Source organism: Galeopterus variegatus, unplaced genomic scaffold (genome assembly GCF_000696425.1).
Source record: "Galeopterus variegatus unplaced genomic scaffold, G_variegatus-3.0.2 Scaffold774, whole genome shotgun sequence".
NCBI classification, from domain to species: domain Eukaryota; kingdom Metazoa; phylum Chordata; class Mammalia; order Dermoptera; family Cynocephalidae; genus Galeopterus; species Galeopterus variegatus.
In genome coordinates this window covers 313,350-331,459 of record NW_007726885.1, presented here as the reverse complement: position 1 = coordinate 331,459, position 18,110 = coordinate 313,350, and the positions used below count along the sequence as shown (strand labels likewise).

General features: G+C 54.7%; 2 protein-coding genes across 2 annotated transcripts; one reads left to right on the top strand and one right to left on the bottom strand.

The window, feature by feature from the left end:
• The first annotated feature begins 2,535 nt into the window (after nucleotides 1–2,535).
• Nucleotides 2,536–9,400, top strand: REC8 (REC8 meiotic recombination protein). The gene is made up of 19 exons (XM_008572332.1): nucleotides 2,536–2,591; nucleotides 2,689–2,757; nucleotides 2,883–3,025; nucleotides 3,105–3,180; nucleotides 3,289–3,409; nucleotides 5,580–5,664; nucleotides 6,022–6,101; nucleotides 6,334–6,424; nucleotides 6,591–6,609; nucleotides 6,689–6,780; nucleotides 6,951–7,000; nucleotides 7,320–7,469; nucleotides 7,832–7,898; nucleotides 8,001–8,167; nucleotides 8,343–8,391; nucleotides 8,651–8,717; nucleotides 8,852–8,983; nucleotides 9,057–9,163; nucleotides 9,259–9,400. The coding sequence occupies exons 1-19, from the start codon at nucleotides 2,536–2,538 to the stop codon at nucleotides 9,342–9,344; spliced, it is 1,707 nt and encodes a 568-aa protein (XP_008570554.1). The 3' UTR covers nucleotides 9,345–9,400.
• Nucleotides 9,401–9,475: 75 nt separating this feature from the next.
• On the bottom strand, nucleotides 9,476–17,066 carry IPO4 (importin 4). Its single transcript, XM_008572331.1, has 26 exons — nucleotides 16,822–17,066; nucleotides 16,554–16,733; nucleotides 16,211–16,276; nucleotides 16,004–16,105; nucleotides 15,834–15,917; nucleotides 15,420–15,584; nucleotides 15,279–15,332; nucleotides 15,012–15,121; nucleotides 14,602–14,710; nucleotides 14,331–14,460; nucleotides 14,014–14,127; nucleotides 13,789–13,902; nucleotides 13,433–13,553; nucleotides 13,161–13,272; nucleotides 12,935–13,050; nucleotides 12,744–12,821; nucleotides 12,608–12,665; nucleotides 12,402–12,507; nucleotides 12,125–12,318; nucleotides 11,920–11,967; nucleotides 11,460–11,585; nucleotides 11,141–11,349; nucleotides 10,891–11,023; nucleotides 10,696–10,800; nucleotides 9,940–10,009; nucleotides 9,476–9,818 (listed from the first exon to the last, which is right to left on the bottom strand). The coding sequence occupies exons 1-26, from the start codon at nucleotides 16,870–16,872 to the stop codon at nucleotides 9,688–9,690; spliced, it is 2,886 nt and encodes a 961-aa protein (XP_008570553.1). The 5' UTR covers nucleotides 16,873–17,066; the 3' UTR covers nucleotides 9,476–9,687.
• Between the last annotated feature and the right edge of the window lie 1,044 nt (nucleotides 17,067–18,110).

Below are 18,110 nucleotides of genomic sequence, written 5' to 3'. Positions count from 1 at the left end.
ATATTCCCAGCAGTGGGATAGCTGGGTCATATGGTAGATCTATCTGCAATTGTTTGAGGAACCTCCATACCATTTTCCATAGAGGCTGCACCATTTTGCAGTCCCACCAACAAACACATAAATCTGATCATGTTTCTCTTCTGCTCAAAACCTTCCATTGGCTTCCAGCTCACTCAGGTTAAAAGCCCAAATTCTTGTAATGGCCTCCAAGGTCCTGTGATGTGGCCTACATCCTCTTCTCTAATGTCACCCCTTACTGTTCTTCCCCTCAGTCACTTTGCTGCAGGTTCCTTGAACATACCAAACACATTTCTACCTCAGGATCTTTGCACTTTCTGATTCTTTGGTCTAAAATACTCTTCCTTCACTTAGGCACATGACTTACCCCACTCTTCAAATATTATCTCTTCAGAGAGGTTTCCCTGAGTACCCTACCTAAATAGCAGCCCTCATTACTCTCTATCCTCCTATGCTGCCTCATTTTTCTTCATAGCACTGGCCATCATTTCAGTTTTTTTGGTGGCAGGCCAGTGCAGGAATTCAAACCCTTGACCTTGATATTACATTTCACATATTTCTGTCTGTTTGTCATCTCTCCTTGCCTACTACATGAGAACAGGGACTTGTTTTGTTCTTCGCACTGTATTTCCAGTGCCTAGAGGAGTGCTTGGCACATAATCAGCATGTAATAGGCACATAATAAATATTTATTGAATTGAATGAATGGATGAATGAGTGAACAAATTACTCTGTGGTCCTTACTCATCTCCTAACCTAGGTTCTAAGCACCTTAAAGGTAATGTCCCACTTCATCATCTTTGTGCCCCAAATCAAGCACTTATATTGACAATTTATGCACAATGATCGAAACAATTCGTAAGTAACATGTGGAAACCAATATAGCCAGGCACAGTGGGATAGGGATTGGGAATGCTGGAATTCAAGAAAGCAGAGTTCCCAACCAGGCTGTCACTACGGAGTTGTGTGGTCTGGGAGAAACAATCTGTATGGGCCTCTGTTTTCTCATCTGTAAAGGCAGGGCTCGGACTATATCTCTAAATCCCTTTCAGCTTTGACACTCTGTGGTTGTAATTATAGGGCAATTGCACATTCATCTGACAAATATTTACTGAATTAGATGCCTGGCACTCACTGAAAAATTAAGTCCCCTATCTCAAGAGCTCACAAATTGCAGGGGACTGTAACTGAGAGACAGTTAGCTCAGCTGCACTAAGAGCTAAGTCTTAGAGAGGCAGAAGCATGCCCTGGAGTCAAGGCAGGGGAAGTCATTCTAGGCCAAAGAAATGGCTGTGCAAAGGCAGGAGGCATGGGGACAAGTGGTATTTGTAACTACAAGCACACAACTTAATTTCACAGAAAGAGTTGTTTGAGACAAATGGCTTTTGTATGTGCTGCATCCAACAAAGCTAAAATCTATTTCAACAGGAGAACATTCACGCCTCGAAAAGGACCAGATGGCGCATGCCCACAACCTAAGTTGTTCAAGTTTAGGAAATAAGCCCGTCCTCTCACTGTTGCTTGTGATTGACTTCTTCCTCGTTGGCCTGTGGCGGCTCCAAGGCCACCTCACATCACTTCTTCCTCAGCACACTCTAGGCCTTAGCTGGGTACAGAGTCAGACTTGGTGGAATTTGGGGTCAAGGGCAGGGTGTAAGGGCAGGTCAGGCGCCTTGCATCTTGACACCTGAACAGATGCCCCCGACGTGACCCGACCACCCCTTCCAGTGAGGAGTGCTGTTGCCGGGCTCGCCGCGGGGGAGAGGCTGGGGATGCTCGGCGCTCATTGGCCACCCGCGAAGCGCCTGGAGCAGTCTCTGTTACTAGTGGCGAGAACGAGAGCCCATTGGTCAGGCCACCTCACAATGGCCCCGACAGCACGCAGGGCTCTCCGATTGGTTCGCTTCCTGTCTCAGGAGACCTTTTTGCCTCGAACCCAGGCGGGCTATTTGGCGCCCGGAACGAGCGCCCCAACTCGACTCCTGTTCCCCATTGGCTGTCCTGGCAACAGCGCCATCTAATGAGGGGCGATACTCAAAGCCGCCGAGCGCGCGCTCCCTGCGACGGGATCTAGCGCTGCGGGACGGCGACCCGGGCCGCGGGCAGTCGCCCAAGCTAAGGGGGCTCGAGGACCACGGCCTGCTGCGGAGGACACCGTGCTCCCTAGGGACTTGCCCTGGGCCCCAGCCCGGGCCTCGCTGCGCAGCTCCGCAGCTCCAACCTGGAACCCAACCCGGAAGGCTCCGGTAAGTTCCACGCACCCACCCGGCGTGCGAGCCCACTCAGGGCCCAGGGAGAGGGACGTCCCTACTCCTGCGTTCTGTTTAGTTATCCCCCTCATCGTTTATTCATCAATTGTTGATCGCTTTATTAATCTGGCTTTCTGGGTCCACCCGCCACGCGACCTCCGAGATCCTTACTGCTCTTCAACAGTGTTGGGAGTCCTGTGCCCAAAAATTGTGACGATTGAGATCCCAAAGGAGGAGTGGTGGCCCCAGGTGAAAGCCCAGAGGGACGATGTTCTACTATCCCACCGTGCTTCAGCACCACACCGGCTGCTTCGCCACCATCTGGTGAGGACGGGGCCTGGTGGGGCGCTGAGATCCCTGCCCGACGGCGCCCCCGCCGTCCCCACCTTCCCACCCTCACCGCCCCCTCCATCCTCTCCAGGCTGGCAGCGACACGTGGCAGCCGGTTAGTGAAGAGCGAATACCTGAAGGTGAATGTGGTGAAGACCTGGTAAGGCCCAGGAAAGGGAGGAGGCTGGGCTAGATGGGGGTGGAGGGTTAAGGAATGGACTGGGTGGGCAAGGTTGAGGGGCTGGTCCCTGGTGTAGCGGTGATCAGGGCGCCTTGTTCCCCCAGCGAAGAAATCCTCAATTATGTGCTGGTACGAGTGCAACCCCAGCTGCCCGGCCTGCCGCGGCCCCGCTTCTCCCTCTATCTCTCAGCCCAGCTCCAGATCGGCGTGATCCGAGTCTACTTTCAACAATGCCAGTACCTCGTGGGTAAGGCTGGGAACTCAAGTGGGGCAGAGCTGAGTGGCCCTCCTAGGCTGGCTCTCTACCTTGCCCTCCCTGCCCACAGAGGACATCCAGCACATCCTGGAGCGCCTGCACCGTGCCCAGCTGCAGATCCGTATTGATATGGTGGAGCCTGAAGTGTGAGTGTCCCCCTGGAACCTGGACCACCCAGCCTTTGGTGGAACACCTGCCTGCTTGGCTTCAGTCTATCTCGGCATCAGTCCTTGACAGCCCACATTCTCTCTCAGACCCAATCTGCTGCTTCCTAACCGCCTGGCTGTGATGGAGACCCTGGAACATGCTCCAGACCCCTTTTTCGGGATGATGTCTGTGGATCCCAGACTTCCCAGCCCTTTCGATATCCCTCAGGTAGGGCCCATTTCCCTGGAACACCTCAGACTCATGAGTTGACATGAGAAGATGGGTGCCATCCCCGTGCCAGACTGACACTGGAGCTAGGTGAAGGGAGCCTGCCATAAGTTTCCCCCCCAGGAGATGTTGCAGGGGGGCTGTCATGGTGGGCCCATCCAGGCAAAGCCCCCTGATAGGGCCAATCTGATAGGGCAATCTGCCCACTGGAGGCAGTTCTTGTCCCCACTCTTCTACATACTGTTCCCTCTGCCAAGGGCCTCATCTAGGCTTTCATCATCTTTCTTTTTTTTTTTTTTTTTCTTAAAAGATGACCAGTAAGGGGATCTTAACCCTTGACTTGGTGTTGTGAGCACCACGCTCAGCCAGTGAGCAAACCGGCCATCCCTATATGGGATCCGAACCCATGGCCTTGGTGTTGTCAGCACCACACTCTCCCGAGTGAGCCACGGGTCGGCCCCTCATCATCTTTCTGCAATGGGCTTCCTTACTCTTGTCCGTCTCCATCCATTCCCAACACCCCCACAGCTTAATGTCATCTCCTTCATTGGTTCCCCACTCAAACAGTAGCTCCCTGTTGCAAACAGAATACTAGCATTTGGGGCTCTCCATGACCCTCTTCGGAGCTAGTAATCCCCAGACTTCTCTCTCAGCAGGTCCCTTCGGTATCCTTGGCCCCCGCCAATCTGGCTGGCCCTTATGTCCCCCAAATGCTACATTCATTTCTTTGCTTGTGCTCTTTCTGTAATCTGTAGCAGTCACCCCTCATTGTCTACTAGTCAAGTACCCACACCCATCTTCCCACTTTGTCATTAATAACGTCACATAAATCAAAAGCAGAGCTTTTGTTTCAATTTTATTTCCCTTAGGTCTATTATTTATCTAAAAAGCACATACTTCAAAAAGAGAAATTAAGTTAAATGATAGAATTGGGTTTTCATAAAACCACACTGATTACTACCTAGTACCTTGGGTCTTTTTACCTTTTAAGTAATCAATCAATTGATTTTCAGTCTCTTTACTTAAATGTTTAAAATATAACTTGAAATATATAATTTTCAGAATATTCTTTATTCTGTATGAGCACGATGTTGTGTCATTTTCTTGTCTTCAGCATGTCTTTCATCTTCCAACATATAATAAGTAATTGTTTAGTCCATTCTCTTCTTCGGCAGATCACAGTGAACAAAAATTCTGTATTTCATCAAATCCAAGATGCCATGAATTGTAAATCTCATTATTGTTTTATGTTCCACTTAAAAAAATTCTTGTCAATTTAAATGATACAATGCTCTCTTATTTCTCAGTTTATAGTTTTTTAGAGACTTCTTGTAGACACAGGCATATCTGCTTCACTAATATCATATTTACTCCTTGCTGTTGTTTCCATGCCATTCTGACTACCCAACAACTTTTGTTTCAATGCTGAGTCAACAATACAATCTTTCTGAAGACACTTTAGAAGGCAATAAAGTTCAACACATCCATACCAACTGTGTAGAACTCAACTGGAGTACACCATGAAGGGCTTTGACCAGGTCTGGCTTGCACAGGCAGTAACAACTACATCCCATCATCTCCTGTTGCACCGCTTAGTAAACTCTTCCCATACTTGTGGATAGTCAAGAATACTTGTAGTCACGACACACACAGCCAGGTCTCACCAGCACATATCCTGTCCTCTTTGTTCCCGGCAGTGCTGGTGCTGCTCATTTTGTCCCCAAATGTTACCCTTTTTCATGAAGTTTTTATCCTACTCCTAGCCAGATCCAAATGCTGTTTGAGAATTCAGCACTTTACTAGGGCCTTATTTTATCCTTTGCCTTGATTCTTGTTGGGATCATGTACAAACTTGTCTCCCCACTAGAGCATACGCTTCTTAAAATCAAGAATATTTTTCTCTCATCTATGTCCCCCACAACACTTGACACAAGGATGCAATACTTTTTGCACAAATTGACAAAGGCTAGATAGTTGGGGGTGAGGTGTGAGGGCAGGAACAGGAGGAAGGGAGACAAGGTGGCGATGGCGATGATGAGTGTTTTACTGCATGCTTATGTCAATGTCTCAAGAATTAGGCATAAGGGAACATTACCGTCCATTATCTGAATAAGGTTGAGGAGGGGGCTGAAGCTAAATCCTATCTTTTGTTCCCAAACTCTTCCCAAAGATTCGACACCTCTTAGAGGCTGTGACCCCAGAGAGAATTCTTGAGGAGATCCCTCCTGAAGTCCCTACAGAGCCCAGGAAGCCAGGTCAGCCAAGAGAACCTTCTTTCTGGTGGGAGGCATAGGAAAGCCCAAGAGCTGAAAAAATGGCCGTCTTTGAGCTTCTCTTAAGAGGCAGGCCCTGTGAGAGGCACTTTATGTGTGTACCCTCATCACTGCCTCACAAGAGTCCTGTGAGGTTAGAATCTTATCCTCATTTTACAGATGAGGAAAGTGAGGCTGTCAGTCGTTAAACAACATACTAAGGGTCAGGTTGCTGGTGACTGACCTGGGTCTGACTAGAACCCAGGTTGACTTGACTCGAGTCCACGCTTTGCTTCACTGCATGGGTGTGGGAAGTTGGAAAGAAGCAGAGGGGCTGGTGTGACTCCCCTGCCCTTCCAGACAGGATTCCGGTCACCGTGCTGCCTCCTGAGGCCATCACCCTCCAGGAGGCCGAGCCTATACGCTTGCTGCCGATTGAGGTAAATCATCTCCCTGCACACAGCACTTGAAGCCCCTAGCACCTACTTTTCTCTGTCCCCAGAGCCCTTCCTTCTCTCTATTTCTCTACTCCCTGCCCCTGGCACTTGAGCACCCAGTGCGCTTCCTTGGAATGACCCTGTGGCATGCCTCTTGGATCCACTCTCCTAGATCCATTTGCCTTTTTCAGAAATGGAATTGCATCCCCTCCCCTTGCTCTTGCTCTCTCACCAGGGTGAACGGGAGCTCCCAGAGGTCAGCCGCCGAGACTTGGAACTGCTGATTGCAGAGGAAGATGAAGCTATCTTGTTAGAAGAACGGTGGCGAGGTAGGCCTCTCCAGGGTCTTAGGACCCACCCAGCACTGGATGTTCAGACCCCTGGCATGGGCAGTCTGGGACTGGGCATTATTTCCATCTCTTCTCTTCTGACTTTTGAACTTTGATATTCTCTCTGCAGAGCCCAAGGAGGAGCCCCAGGCCATGGAGGTCTCACCTCCAGCTCCTGCAGAGTAAGAGCAGAAATCCCTGGACCAGGTAAGGGTCAGTGCTGGGAAGGGTTTCCTAATTTCTCTTGCTATTCTCCCTCAGGGTGGAAGTGACAGGAGAGCCACTTCCAGTCCAGGTCCTAGGCCCAGAGGAGCTGAAGCTGAGAGGCTGGGAGCCCCCAACCTTACTCCTCGGTAAGTGCCCCATGACTAGGGGCTTTCCTGGGAGCCACCTGCACAGCTGCTGCAGACAAGGGCCCTATATCTCAACTTGAAAGGAAGACCCTGTAGCTTCTTGCCCCAGTGGTGGCTGAAAAGGTGAAGGGGCTTGTGGGACAGAGCCAGGGCTTTGGGTGTTGTTGCAGAGGTGACCCCCCCAAAGGAGCTGCGTCTGCCGGCTCCACCCAGTCCAGAGGTGAGTATATCTCTTCCAAGCCTACTCCTCCTCTTTGCCCTCCCCTCCCAGAGCTGCTTCCCCAAGCTCAGGGCCACTGCTAGCTTCCAAAGGACCTTTGTGCAGATCAGTAAAATATGCCCCTTTCCATATCCCATTGTGTCCAGCCTGCACTTTCCAGATGTGCACCTTTATGTAAAGTAGGAGCTGCAGTGTGGAGACCCTACCCAAACCCTTTCCCATGTCACCTCTAGGGGTGAAGTGTGAGGCCCCATTAGCAGTCCACCAGGATGACAAAGAGTAATGGGTAGCATTGCCTCCACCTCCCCTCCCCACTTAGCTGAGGAGGCCCCCAGTCTCCCCATTGCCTGTGAGCCCACCTGTTCGCCGCCGCCGCCGTCGCCAGTTATTGTTCTGGGACAAGGAGACTCAGATCTCCCGGGAGAAATTCCAGGAACAACTACAAACCAGAGCCCATTGCTGGGAATGTGTGAGTGCAGCCCAGGCTCTACTGAGGGAGGGAGGGAGGCGGGGATGACCTGGGGCAGGTACAGCCCAGGTCTTCTAAACTCCTGGGGGCACACTGGGAATTTGATGAAAAATCCCTTCCGTTTCTCGAAAGTGGATGTGATGTGGATTTATACACATAAAACTCTCCATGCTCCTTTAGTGACCCTGCCTGGCACATCTATGGGCAGCAGGTTAAAAAGTCCTTTAGCAATGGGAGAGCAGGCAGGGTCATGAGCCTGAAGGGGAAGTCTAGAGGCCCTGGAACAATGCATCACAAAGGGGTATAGGGGCACTGAGGAATGACTCCCTCATAATGGGGCTTTTGGCCTTCCCACCATGCAGCCAATGGTGCAGCCTCCTGAGAGGATGATCACAAGCCCTGCGGAGCTGCTCCAAACCCCGACTCACAGTAAGCATGGCGGCGGTTGGGCACGTAGGATCCTCGGAACCCAGATTCCTCACTCTTGTTGTTCTTCATGCCTCAAACCCTCCACTGCCCCCTTATCCCCAGTGGGCCGGCTACCCCCAGAACTACTGGCTTTCTGGACTCGCTGTGCCCAGCCACCCCCGAGAGTGCTCAGGCGAAGGCTACCTCCAGAGGCTGAAGAGGAGGCTGCAGAGAGGGAGGCAGCAGCTGAGGAGGAACGGAGAAGGGCTGAGATTCTGAGTGAGATCGAGGTAACTGCACCTACACTGCTTCCTGCCACGCCCTAATGTGCTGCTTTGCCTGAGCTCCAGCAGGCTGCCTTCTTCTATGAGCCGGTGGTGTGAGCTCAGTGGTCTTGCACCTTCTGAGGCCCAGGCCTCATGCTCATGGTGCTTGAGGTCTTAGTTTTCATTCTCCCATCCCCAGGTCCTGAGGGAGGCCCAGGAGCCCAGTGGTCCCCTCATGATATCTTCAGGTAAGCACCTGGAGAAGAGGGATAGTGGAGACCACCACCCTAACCACTGTCCTAGGAAACTAGCATCCCGGCTGCTACTGTTTTTCTGAGTGAGGAAGTGTGTGTAACACAAAGAGGCACAGATTCTCCAGTTCTCCCACCTGTGCACTTTGCACATCACTGCACAGCTCTGGCATCTAGTTAGATCAAGTGGCTACAAGGTTCCTGACTACTTAGAGCCAAGCAGAACCTCCCTCAGCACCTTCCCTCCCTTCAACAGAGCTCTCCCTGGAAGCAGCCGAAGAGGAGAAGACCCGCATCAGCCTCATCCCCACAGAAGAACGGTGGTAAGCAGCCTGGCTCTGTGTGAGCTTGGGCCCACCGATCTGGCCAGGTGGGGAGATGGCTGGGATGGGTATGCCCCTCATCACTGTCATGGCTGCCACCTGCCCTGCTCTACCTGACTCCCAAGTTCTTCTAGGGCTTGGGCTGAGGCGGAGCAGCCAGAGCTCCCTGCACTGCCCGTGGTACCTGAAGTCCCTGAGGTGCCCATGGAGATGCCTTTGGAGCTGCCCCCAGAGCCTGAGCCGCTCTCACTGGAGGCCGTGCACAGGTACCAAGGAGGGGATGCCTCAATGGGGTGGACCTGGGTTGGGGCCTCAGCTAATGATTCTTGATCACTATAGGGCAGTGGCACTGGAGCTGCAGGCCAACAGGGAGCCTGACTTTAGCAGCCTGGTGTTGCCTCTCAGCCCCCGCAGGATGGCTGCCCGGGCCTTCTACCTGCTCTTGGGTGAGTGTGGGCATGTGTAGAGTGGGGACACACAGGCCAGAGGCCATTATAGAGAATCCCCGTAACCTGCCCTCTCCTCCCTCGCTCTTGACCAGTGCTCTCGGCACAACAGATCCTTCGCATAGAACAAGAGAAGCCATATGGGCGCCTTCTGATCCAGCCAGGGCCCAAATTCCACTGAGGTTAAAAGCCCATTTACAAAGCTTCCAGGCTACTGGCTACATTAAAACATGTCCTGACTCACTGGACTTTGCTTAGTTCATTTCTTAACACACATCTCTATCCTTCTTGTTCTCAGAGCTACTGTTCAAACAAACAGAAAACAAACTGCCTTTATTACAGTATGATGTCACAACTCCATTTGTAATAGATCCAGCCCAGGGACACCCCTGTAAGGCAGCAAGCAGGGCTGACTCCAAATGGAGACCCAGAATCTTTGGTAAGGCGCAAGCTGGAACTGGGCTGAGAGGTGATCGTAGGGCCTGGGCAGGCTCTGTTCTCTCTGCTCAGCTGCAGCCTGCAGTCTACGTGAGGCCCAGTACAGCCTGGAGCTCCTGAGCCTTGTCCACAGGCAGTGAGCCCAGTGCTGTAAGGAAGCTGTCAGCATGCTGTTTGGCCAGGAACGTCAGGAGCAGCAGCAGTGCATCCTTAGTGTCTAGGTGGAGGGTGCAGAGGGAGAAGTCCGGGGGAGGACTAGGTTCCTAAACCCTTGCTGCCCCAGGCCCTCTGAGCCCTGCCACTCCTGGCCTTCCCCTGCCCACAACTGTCCCCCTCACCTGGTGGGATCTTGTTGTCAGCCAGAACGAGGCTGCAGATGCGCAAGAGCTCAGGAGCCACATCCACAACCTGTGGGAAAAGAACGGTCAACACAGGGGCCCCAGAACTAGAATGGGTGATCAGGACCAAGGAGAGGCAGAGTCTCCTACGAGGGCCGTTTGGGTCTGATATTGATTGGCAGGTATCCAAGACAACTCTGGTAATAATTTTTTTTTGGAGGGGACAGGCAACGTGTAGGCAAAGATGATTAAAGTCATAGCCTCAAGACCAAAAGAAGCACAGACACCCAGGAGCTCCACCAACACAATAGTCTCTAAAGGTGTAAGACAAAGGTGACAGAGAAACACTGGGACACAAGTCCAAACCTAGCTACTTGGTACAGGCAAAATCTCATCGAGAAAGCAGAACTTCTGACTGAAATGTATGGAGGTGTGACCCAGCAGTACCCAGGGTTCCATGGAGCACAGTTTGAAAGAGCCCTGGTCTAGATTACACTAGTAAAGCTGTCACTTCTGGCTCAGACCAGAGGGTAGAAATGGAGCTCCCTAAGGAAAAATGCTATATGCAGAGAGGAAGCCCCTTCCCTCCCATTACAGGACTGGCTGCCAATCCTTGCAAACAAGTAAGAAAATAGATAAGCGGGGAGTATCTAATGACAGCTGAAACTGTCACCCTGCATCAGCTACAACTGACACCACCTGTGCCTATCACTGAGACTGGAGCGCTCCCCTAAGGGCTGGCAGCATCAAGGTTACCTGGTCAGGGCTGCTCTGGTACAGGAAGCTGAAGAGGTGCCCTATGGTGACCCACTCGTCCAAGTCCTCCTTCAGTGGCAGGGCATGCAGCAGGGCAGCCAGCACCTGGACACACACATGCCTTAGGCCCACTTGCCCTGCCCCTTCCACCACCACCCTTGGCTTCAGATTCTGCCTAATGGCCCCCTCCCTCACCTGGGGCTCCGGTTTCCTTGTGGGACTGGCCATTAGCAGGCGGGCAAGTGCCCCACAGATGTTGTCACGGACACGATCATGTCGCTCCCGTGCCAGGAGGGGCAACAGAAGCCCCAGCAGCTTGGAGAAGTGTCTGGTCCACAGTCAAGGACTAGGCATACACCATCACATGGGCAGACTTTGCCCATCCCCAAACCCCAGGGACACTCCCTAACCCTCCCTCCCTTCCCCCCCCAAAAGCTGAGGATACTCCTGGGCAGGGCGGCCCCCATGCTCTGCCAGCACGCCCAGCCCAAAGATGGCATTACTCCGCACCTCCGGGTCTGCCTCCCGGGCGGTGCTCAACAGCACAGGGAGCAGCCGAGACACAAACTGGGCTGAGGCAGCACCCAGGCCTTGAATGGACTCTGCCAGTGTCCCCACTGCGAAGGACTTCTCTGCCACTGTGCAGCCCTGTTTCTGAGGGAGAAAGAGTGCAAATCAGCTCGGGACTAGGACAAGTGGGGTGGATGGTGGGGGCCGGGCACGTGAATGGACTGGGGTTCAAAGCCAGAGGAGGGAGCACTCACTGTCTTGCATAACAATAGTGGCAAGAAGCCGGCAAAGAAGGGGGCAAAGGCATCTCCTCCCGCCACAGCTGCCAGGGCAGGGATGGCTTCTCCAGCATGCTCTAGCAACATGGCATCGTATTCAGCCTGTGGAGTCAGGGCAGAGTCTGGAGCACCAGGGCCAGCTCTGTGATTGTCCGCACCTCCCCACCATGCTCTGCTACTGGCCGCAGGTGGTTCCCAGGGGCTACCCTTTGTTGACAGGGCTGGCCCCTCCCAGCATGGCTTCTTTCCCTGGCCCTCCAAGCCCACCCCAGTCCACATTGCCTTCCTTCCCTGAACTCCCACTAGCTTAGTGGGATCAAGGTGCATCATTCTGGCCATTACCAATCTCTTTCCCAAGCCTGAGTACACCGTCCATCCCTGCCCCTATGGAGACTACCTGGACTGCCTCATTGTAGTTTTCACCTGCAGCTCTCACCTGATCATCCTCTTCCTCCTCTTCCTCATCAGTGTCCTGACAAGAGGTCTGGGGAGAGAGGAAGCTCAGATGAGCCAGGGCTCTCGTACCCCTTCTCCTTTTCATGTGGGTAGGTGGTGGGTAGTGGGGACAGGGACTTGTAGCCTCTGACTATCCTCCCCAGGGCCCAGCACCTCCTCTTTGGCAACCCACCAGCCCTCCTCACCTTCCTCTGCAGCACAGCCTTGAGCATGCTGCAGAGCTCAGCAAGGCGCCCAGGGGGCTGCAGTGTGAATGTCCCACAGCTGCGTAGCACCCCTGTCAGGGCCTCCAGCACCGCCATCACCACCTGGCGCTCCCGCTCCCCATTCACTGCCTGCATGTAGGATGGCACCACCCGGGCCAGGGCAGCCTGCAGAGCTGCAGACATTATTGGTTGAAGCCCTGGTCAGACCCTGCCCCTTCCCCAGAACCCCCAGCCTGGCTTGGCCTCCCCTTCTCACCAGCAGTGTTGGGTTCTGAAGGGCAGCTCTGACAGGCCTTGTGCAGTGCACAGCAGAACTGACCCAGAGCTTCGTGGGCTGCCTTGCGCACATTCAGGTGAGGGCACTGTGGGATGAGGACAGGCAGGATGTGCCTGCTGCATGCAGGGTAAAACCAGGGCCTCCAGTCTGAGGATCTCACTCACTCTACCCACCGGCCCACTCACCTCCAGCTGTTTGAATACTTCTTCAAAGATGCTCTCCATGTATGGAAGGAAGGCCACACTGTGAACAGACACACATGGCCATGGGGAAAGGGCTCCCAGGCAAGGTTCCCAGTGCCAGGGAAGGGCCAGTGCTCACCTAGTGTTCACAGAGATCTCCCCCAGGGCAGCACAGGTGTCTTCCTTCTCATCAAAGAAGGCATTCTCCACGCTGTACCTAGAGTAAGGTGGGAGGCAGCAGGATCAGGCACCAGCAGAGCAGATCTAGCACTGGGTCTTTGTCCAAATCAAAGTCTGGATTCCTCTGACCAGGACAGCACCCCTCCACACCCTGAGATCTCGGAATCATCCTCCTCTTCCACATCCTCGTCCATGAGCTCTTCCTCTTCCTCCCCATCACTCTCATCGTCAAACAAAAGGAAGGAGCTGCCTCCGTCATACTGAGGCTGGATGAAGGAAACACAGCAGGGCCTTTGGCTCAGCTGGGACCAGGAGATAAATCCCACTGCAGGGATGGCTTTGCCCCGCCAGCCCAGCCCACCCACCCTCTGCTCACCACAATGCCCTCAGTGGAACGCAGTGACAACACCATGAGCGCGGTGATTTGTGGCAGGTGGGGTGCCAGGCTCTCACCCATCAGCCCTGATAAAGCTGCAAACAAGCTGTACCTGGGAGACGGACAGAACCTGTACAGTTCTGCCCGCAGTAGCCAGACGAGAGGGGGGAGCCAGGAAAGCCTGGCTGGGGTCCAAACCAGAGGGCTGGGGTGTGGGCTGTAGATACAATGGGTAGGCAGGAGGGGTGGGGGTAGGGTGAGGGTTCACTCACGTGCAGCGTCGCAAGTCAGGGTCGTCTACATGGTGGCATAGGCCCAGCCCCAGCTGGCAGCATTCCTCAGCCAGGGGCCTCATGGGCTCCCCGACCGCTCGCACCAGCACCCCCAGTGTCTCTGTCAGGGCAAGGGCTCAGTTAACACCAGAATTTGGAGGTGGGCTAGGGAACCAAAGGTGGTAGCTGGGAGGAATTCAGAAATTCCACCCTATTCATAGGTACAGTGTGGCAAACACCTTCTTCTAAAAGAAAGAAGACACCTATGCTGCCTTGGGGGGCAATCTCTGTGAACACCAGGTGAGCAATGACCCTTGTCAGGCACTAGGAACACTGCCTGGGAGCCCCTCACTCACCCAGGCTCTGGATTTGCACAGGCTGAAGGTCCTCATGGCCTGTCAGCAGGAATTCCCGCAGGTGCTCCATGACGGTGGGGAAGTAGGGCAGCAGAGAGGCCTGGGCAGCTGTGGCTACAGGACAGACGAACAGAATCAGAGATGGGTGTGTATATGGGGGGAGAACCATCTGCCACAGGCTGTCTGGGTGAACCCCATGTCCCCACCTCCTGCCTTTCTCCTCACCAATGGCCCCCAAGGCGCTCACAGCCAGTTCCTTGGTCCGGGGGCTACTGGGGTTCCTCAGAGGCTGCAGTATACATTCCATAAGCTCCGGAAGGTAGGGCCGCACTTTGGGCCCTGTGGAAAATGGCACTCCATTACCAATCAACCCAGGTCTCCTATCTTCTGTGTGCCCACCTCCCCCTGGGCTGGCCCTCTTGTGGCTCGGCCATACCCCTCTCCCCACCACAGGCAGCAATTCGAGGAGATGCACATCGTGCTTCCTTCAGCCAAAGCTGCAGCTGCTCCTTCCTGTCCTGCACCCCCACTGCCATCACTACCTAGGTTCTCCACGAAGTTCTCCAGGGCATAGCAGGCCTTGGCTAGGTGGTGTGTGTGCCCCAGAGGCACCGACTTCAGGTAGGTGAGGAGCAGCGGCATCACCTCCCCTGAGTAGCTGCTGATATGCGGCTGGTGGAAGGAGCAAACAGGGCCTTAGGTTCATCCGCAGAGCACATACCCGAGTGCCAATAGCAGCAGAGATGCTTGAAGAGCTGAAAGCTGAGGGGAACTGGTCCCTAGCATGGGCTACACACATTCGGCCTTGCTGACCTGTAGGTTCTCTGAGAACTGGCCCAGGGCAAACAGTGCAGCATTGCGCACAACTTGCGAGGAGTCCTCCAGGCCCTTGCACACGATCTGCAGCAGTGGGGACAGCAGTCTGAATGGGGTGGGACAAAAGGACATAGTCTGAGGGGCAGGACCTAAGGGCCCTAGGCTGATGTATTCTTCTCTTTTCCCCTGGGAAACCCAAGGCTTTTTCTGTCACCAGATGGTGAGCACCACACCCTGGTCCCTACAGCTGGGAGGATATTTATCTTCCAAACCAGGACACTTTAGAGAGTGGGGGGAAATGCTATTGGCAATTAAGCTCAAACAACAAGCGTAAACCAGGACTACCATGGGACATGTAATCTTCTTCCCCACGACCCACCCTCACCCTGAGACAGGGGAACAGACACCTCTGCCTGATGTAGTCACCAGCTCCATCGGACAGCACAGCCAGCACGAGGAGCCCAGCCTTGCGCTGGTACGGGCTCTCACTCCGCAAGACCTCTTCCAGCATGGGCATCTAGGGGAGCACAGGGCACCCTCCTGAAAGCCCAGTAAGAGCCTGCCTGCTCCTGTGCCAACAAGCCCTTCACACCCACCAGGGCCCAAACATCCTTGACCTCAGGAGACTAGGCACACCTGTGGTATGGATACCAGAAGGACAGAGTTACACTTACCAGCTGGGGACAGAGCTTCTCAGGGGGTAGGTGTAGTGCCAGCATGTCTACAACCTGACAAAGGATGAGGAGAATTGGCTTAACTCCCTCTCTGCCTCCCCAACCTAACCTCTTGCTCTCTGCCCCTGTCCCACATCCCACCTGTACAGCAAAGTGCTTGGGAGTCTCCCCCACCAGCCCAATCTCCAACTCTTCCTCTTCTGAATCCTGGTCCTCGGGATCCAACTGGCCCAGTGGGGGCTCAGCAGCCATAATAGGGAAAAGTGTATGCAGCAAGGCTGGCAGGAGACGATTCTTCAATAAGGCCTTGAGAGAGAAGGTGGAATAGGGTGCCTGAGAATCTACTCCCAAGATGGGCTCACATTAAAAATTCCAGGCTTCCAGGCCACAAGGGGTCCAGCAGATTCCCAATCTCCCAGGCAGGAGTTGGGGTGAGACCAGGCCAAAGCCTGAACATCCACAGTACTTTAGATACCCTGAGATGGACAGAAAGTCCCAGGAGTGAGACTCAGGTTAGAGGTGGAGGTGGGATGACGCGTATTACAGGGCACTCACCTTGCTCTTGACTTTGACCAAGAAAGTGAGGCAGGAGAGAATACGTATACGTATCGCATCACCCAGGGCCATATTTCTAGCCACCTGCCCAGAGACTAACAAGAATCAGACACAGGAAAGGAAACTCCAAGCAGAACAAACAGCAGGGGCTGTGCCCACCCCAGGCTCACCTCCAGGCAGAATGTGAGGACTTCAGAGAGGTGGGGTGTGATGATAGGCACCTCTGACTCCAGCAGTTCATCCATGGCCTCCAGGGCCTCGCATGCCTTTGCCTGACAGACAGACAAATCACAGGCTTACCATCCTCTTCTTCAGTGGACCAAGCTGGACACTCCTGCACTTTCCTTACAACAGAGCTCCTGCCCACCTATCCTCACCTCATCTACGGGGATCAAAGTCTGCACGGCCACGATGACTTTGGGCACCAACATCCGCGTGAGAGGCTGGGGGACATAGGATGAGCTGAATCACAGAAAGTGTGATGTAGCCTAATCTTAGGCCCCCAAAGCTGGCAGCTTCCTCACTGCCTGGACTCTGAGGAGAGGGAGCCCAGGCACGCTAGCCAGGCTCAGCTACCCACGGTATTCCCTCTCATTGTTAGTAAGGACAAAAAACAGGAAGAGAATCCGAAACAGTCCTGTAACCTGCATGGGAGAGGACATGAAGTCCCAAGGACAGGGAGGCTGGGGGTGAAGGGGAGGCAGGGCGGTGAGAGCTCACCACGTCATCCGTGCTGAGGTAGGGGACCATGGTGGTCAGTGTGCGCAGGGAGTAGAAGAGCAGCCCGGGAGAGCCCACCTCACCAAGAGTCTCATTCAGAAGCCGAAGAAGCTCCCGGTAGTGGGGTTGGAAGGCCTCGGGCTGGGAGTTCACCACCACACTCAACAGCAAAAGCCCCATCTGTCCAGGAGTAGGGGATGTGAGGGCAAAGCTTACATGGTCTATTCGGTTTCTTGGTCCCACCCTCCTGCCAACTGTGTGATGGTACCTCTCTCTCAGGGCTGTGGGGGCTGTGGGTACTGTGCTGAAGAAGCTGCATGAGCTGAGGCCAGGCCTCCAGGCCTTCTTTTCGAAAAATGGTGGCTGAGAGCTGGGCCAGGCTGAGGCTCACACAATGTCTGGAAACAGGAGAGATTTCCCCCCCCACACCCCCAATCACCCTCCATTACCCTCCCCTGAACAAAGTGGCCCAGCCTCCACGGGGCAGCCAGAAGAAAAATCTTCAAGTGTGGGCACAAGATCTTTGCCAAGTTGGGACACATGAGACAGTAGCTCAGGAGCACAGCAGCAACAGTGTGGTTGTGTGATCTGGTGAGTTCATCCTCACTCAGCCTGAACTTTCATCTCATCCTTCTGACTCAAGTTTGGCAGATCATAATCTCCCATTCTCAAAAACTTTAGTCTTCAACACAGACTTAGAACTCTCTGCTCCACCCTGAGTCTAGGACTGAAGTCCCTGACCCCCAAGTCCCAGCCTGGAGCTGAAAGAGAAGGCAGAAACCCAGGAAGGGTTCAGCCGGGAGTCAGTGCAGATCGCGAGAGAAGGCGGTAGGCACTTACTCTGTCTCCCTCTGCAGGGCCGTCAGGACCAGAGACTTGAGGCTGCAACACAGGTGGCAAGTGTTTGGTACCCGGCCTCCCCAAGAGCCGCTTCAGCCTGGCCCCGCCCCGTCCCAGGTCCAGCCCACCTCTCGCGTTGCTCCGCCGCCAGCCGTCGCCAGCGGGTGCTCAATCGTCTACGGGTCAGCACGGCCGCGAACTGGCGTATCTAGGACAAGAAAGCAGGCATTTGAGGGTCCCGGCAGGAAGGTGCCGAGTGGGCCTCAGGGGGCGGGAGCTGGAGCTTAACCAGTAGCGTACTGTGGGAAGCCCCGCGGGGAGGAGCAGGGGTCTCACCTGAGGGTCAGCCGCCGACACCAGCAGATCGCAGAGCGCCGGTAAGGCGGCAGGGTCCCGAAGAGCGATCTGGAGCTGCTCGGTGGCCTGGGGGGAGGCCGGGAGTCAGAGTCGGGCCTTTCCCGCACCCTCCCGCTCGCCCTGGCCCTGTCCCGCCTGCTCCGTACTCGGCGGATGCGCTCGGTGTCCGGCAGCAGCAGCTCCCGTAGGATCTGCTCCAGGCCGGAAGGCTCCATGGCAGCAGCGGAGCCGCCGCTACGGGGCCGGGGGGGGGGGGGGGGGGCCGGGGGGGGGGGGGGGGGGCCGGGGGGGGGGGGGGGGGGCCGGGGGGGGGGGGGGGGGGCCGGGGGGGGGGGGGGGGGGCCGGGGGGGGGGGGGGGG

What these genes read in the sequence shown, in the direction of transcription:
- IPO4 (XM_008572331.1), bottom strand. Translation starts at nt 16,872, where the DNA reads ATGCAGCTTCTTCAGCACAGTACCCACAGCCCCCACAGCCCTGAGAGA. An exon ending in TTCAGAACCCAACACTGCTG is followed by an intron (nt 12,319 to 12,401) that starts GTGAGAAGGGGA and finishes TAATGTCTGCAG; the next exon opens with CTCTGCAGGCTGCCCTGGCC. An exon ending in AGGAGGAAGAGGATGATCAG is followed by an intron (nt 11,586 to 11,919) that starts GTGAGAGCTGCA and finishes CTGACTCCACAG; the next exon opens with GCTGAATACGATGCCATGTT.
- REC8 (XM_008572332.1), top strand. Translation starts at nt 2,536, where the DNA reads ATGTTCTACTATCCCACCGTGCTTCAGCACCACACCGGCTGCTTCGCC. An exon ending in ACAATGCCAGTACCTCGTGG is followed by an intron (nt 3,026 to 3,104) that starts GTAAGGCTGGGA and finishes CCCTGCCCACAG; the next exon opens with AGGACATCCAGCACATCCTG. An exon ending in TCACTGGAGGCCGTGCACAG is followed by an intron (nt 8,984 to 9,056) that starts GTACCAAGGAGG and finishes TGATCACTATAG; the next exon opens with GGCAGTGGCACTGGAGCTGC.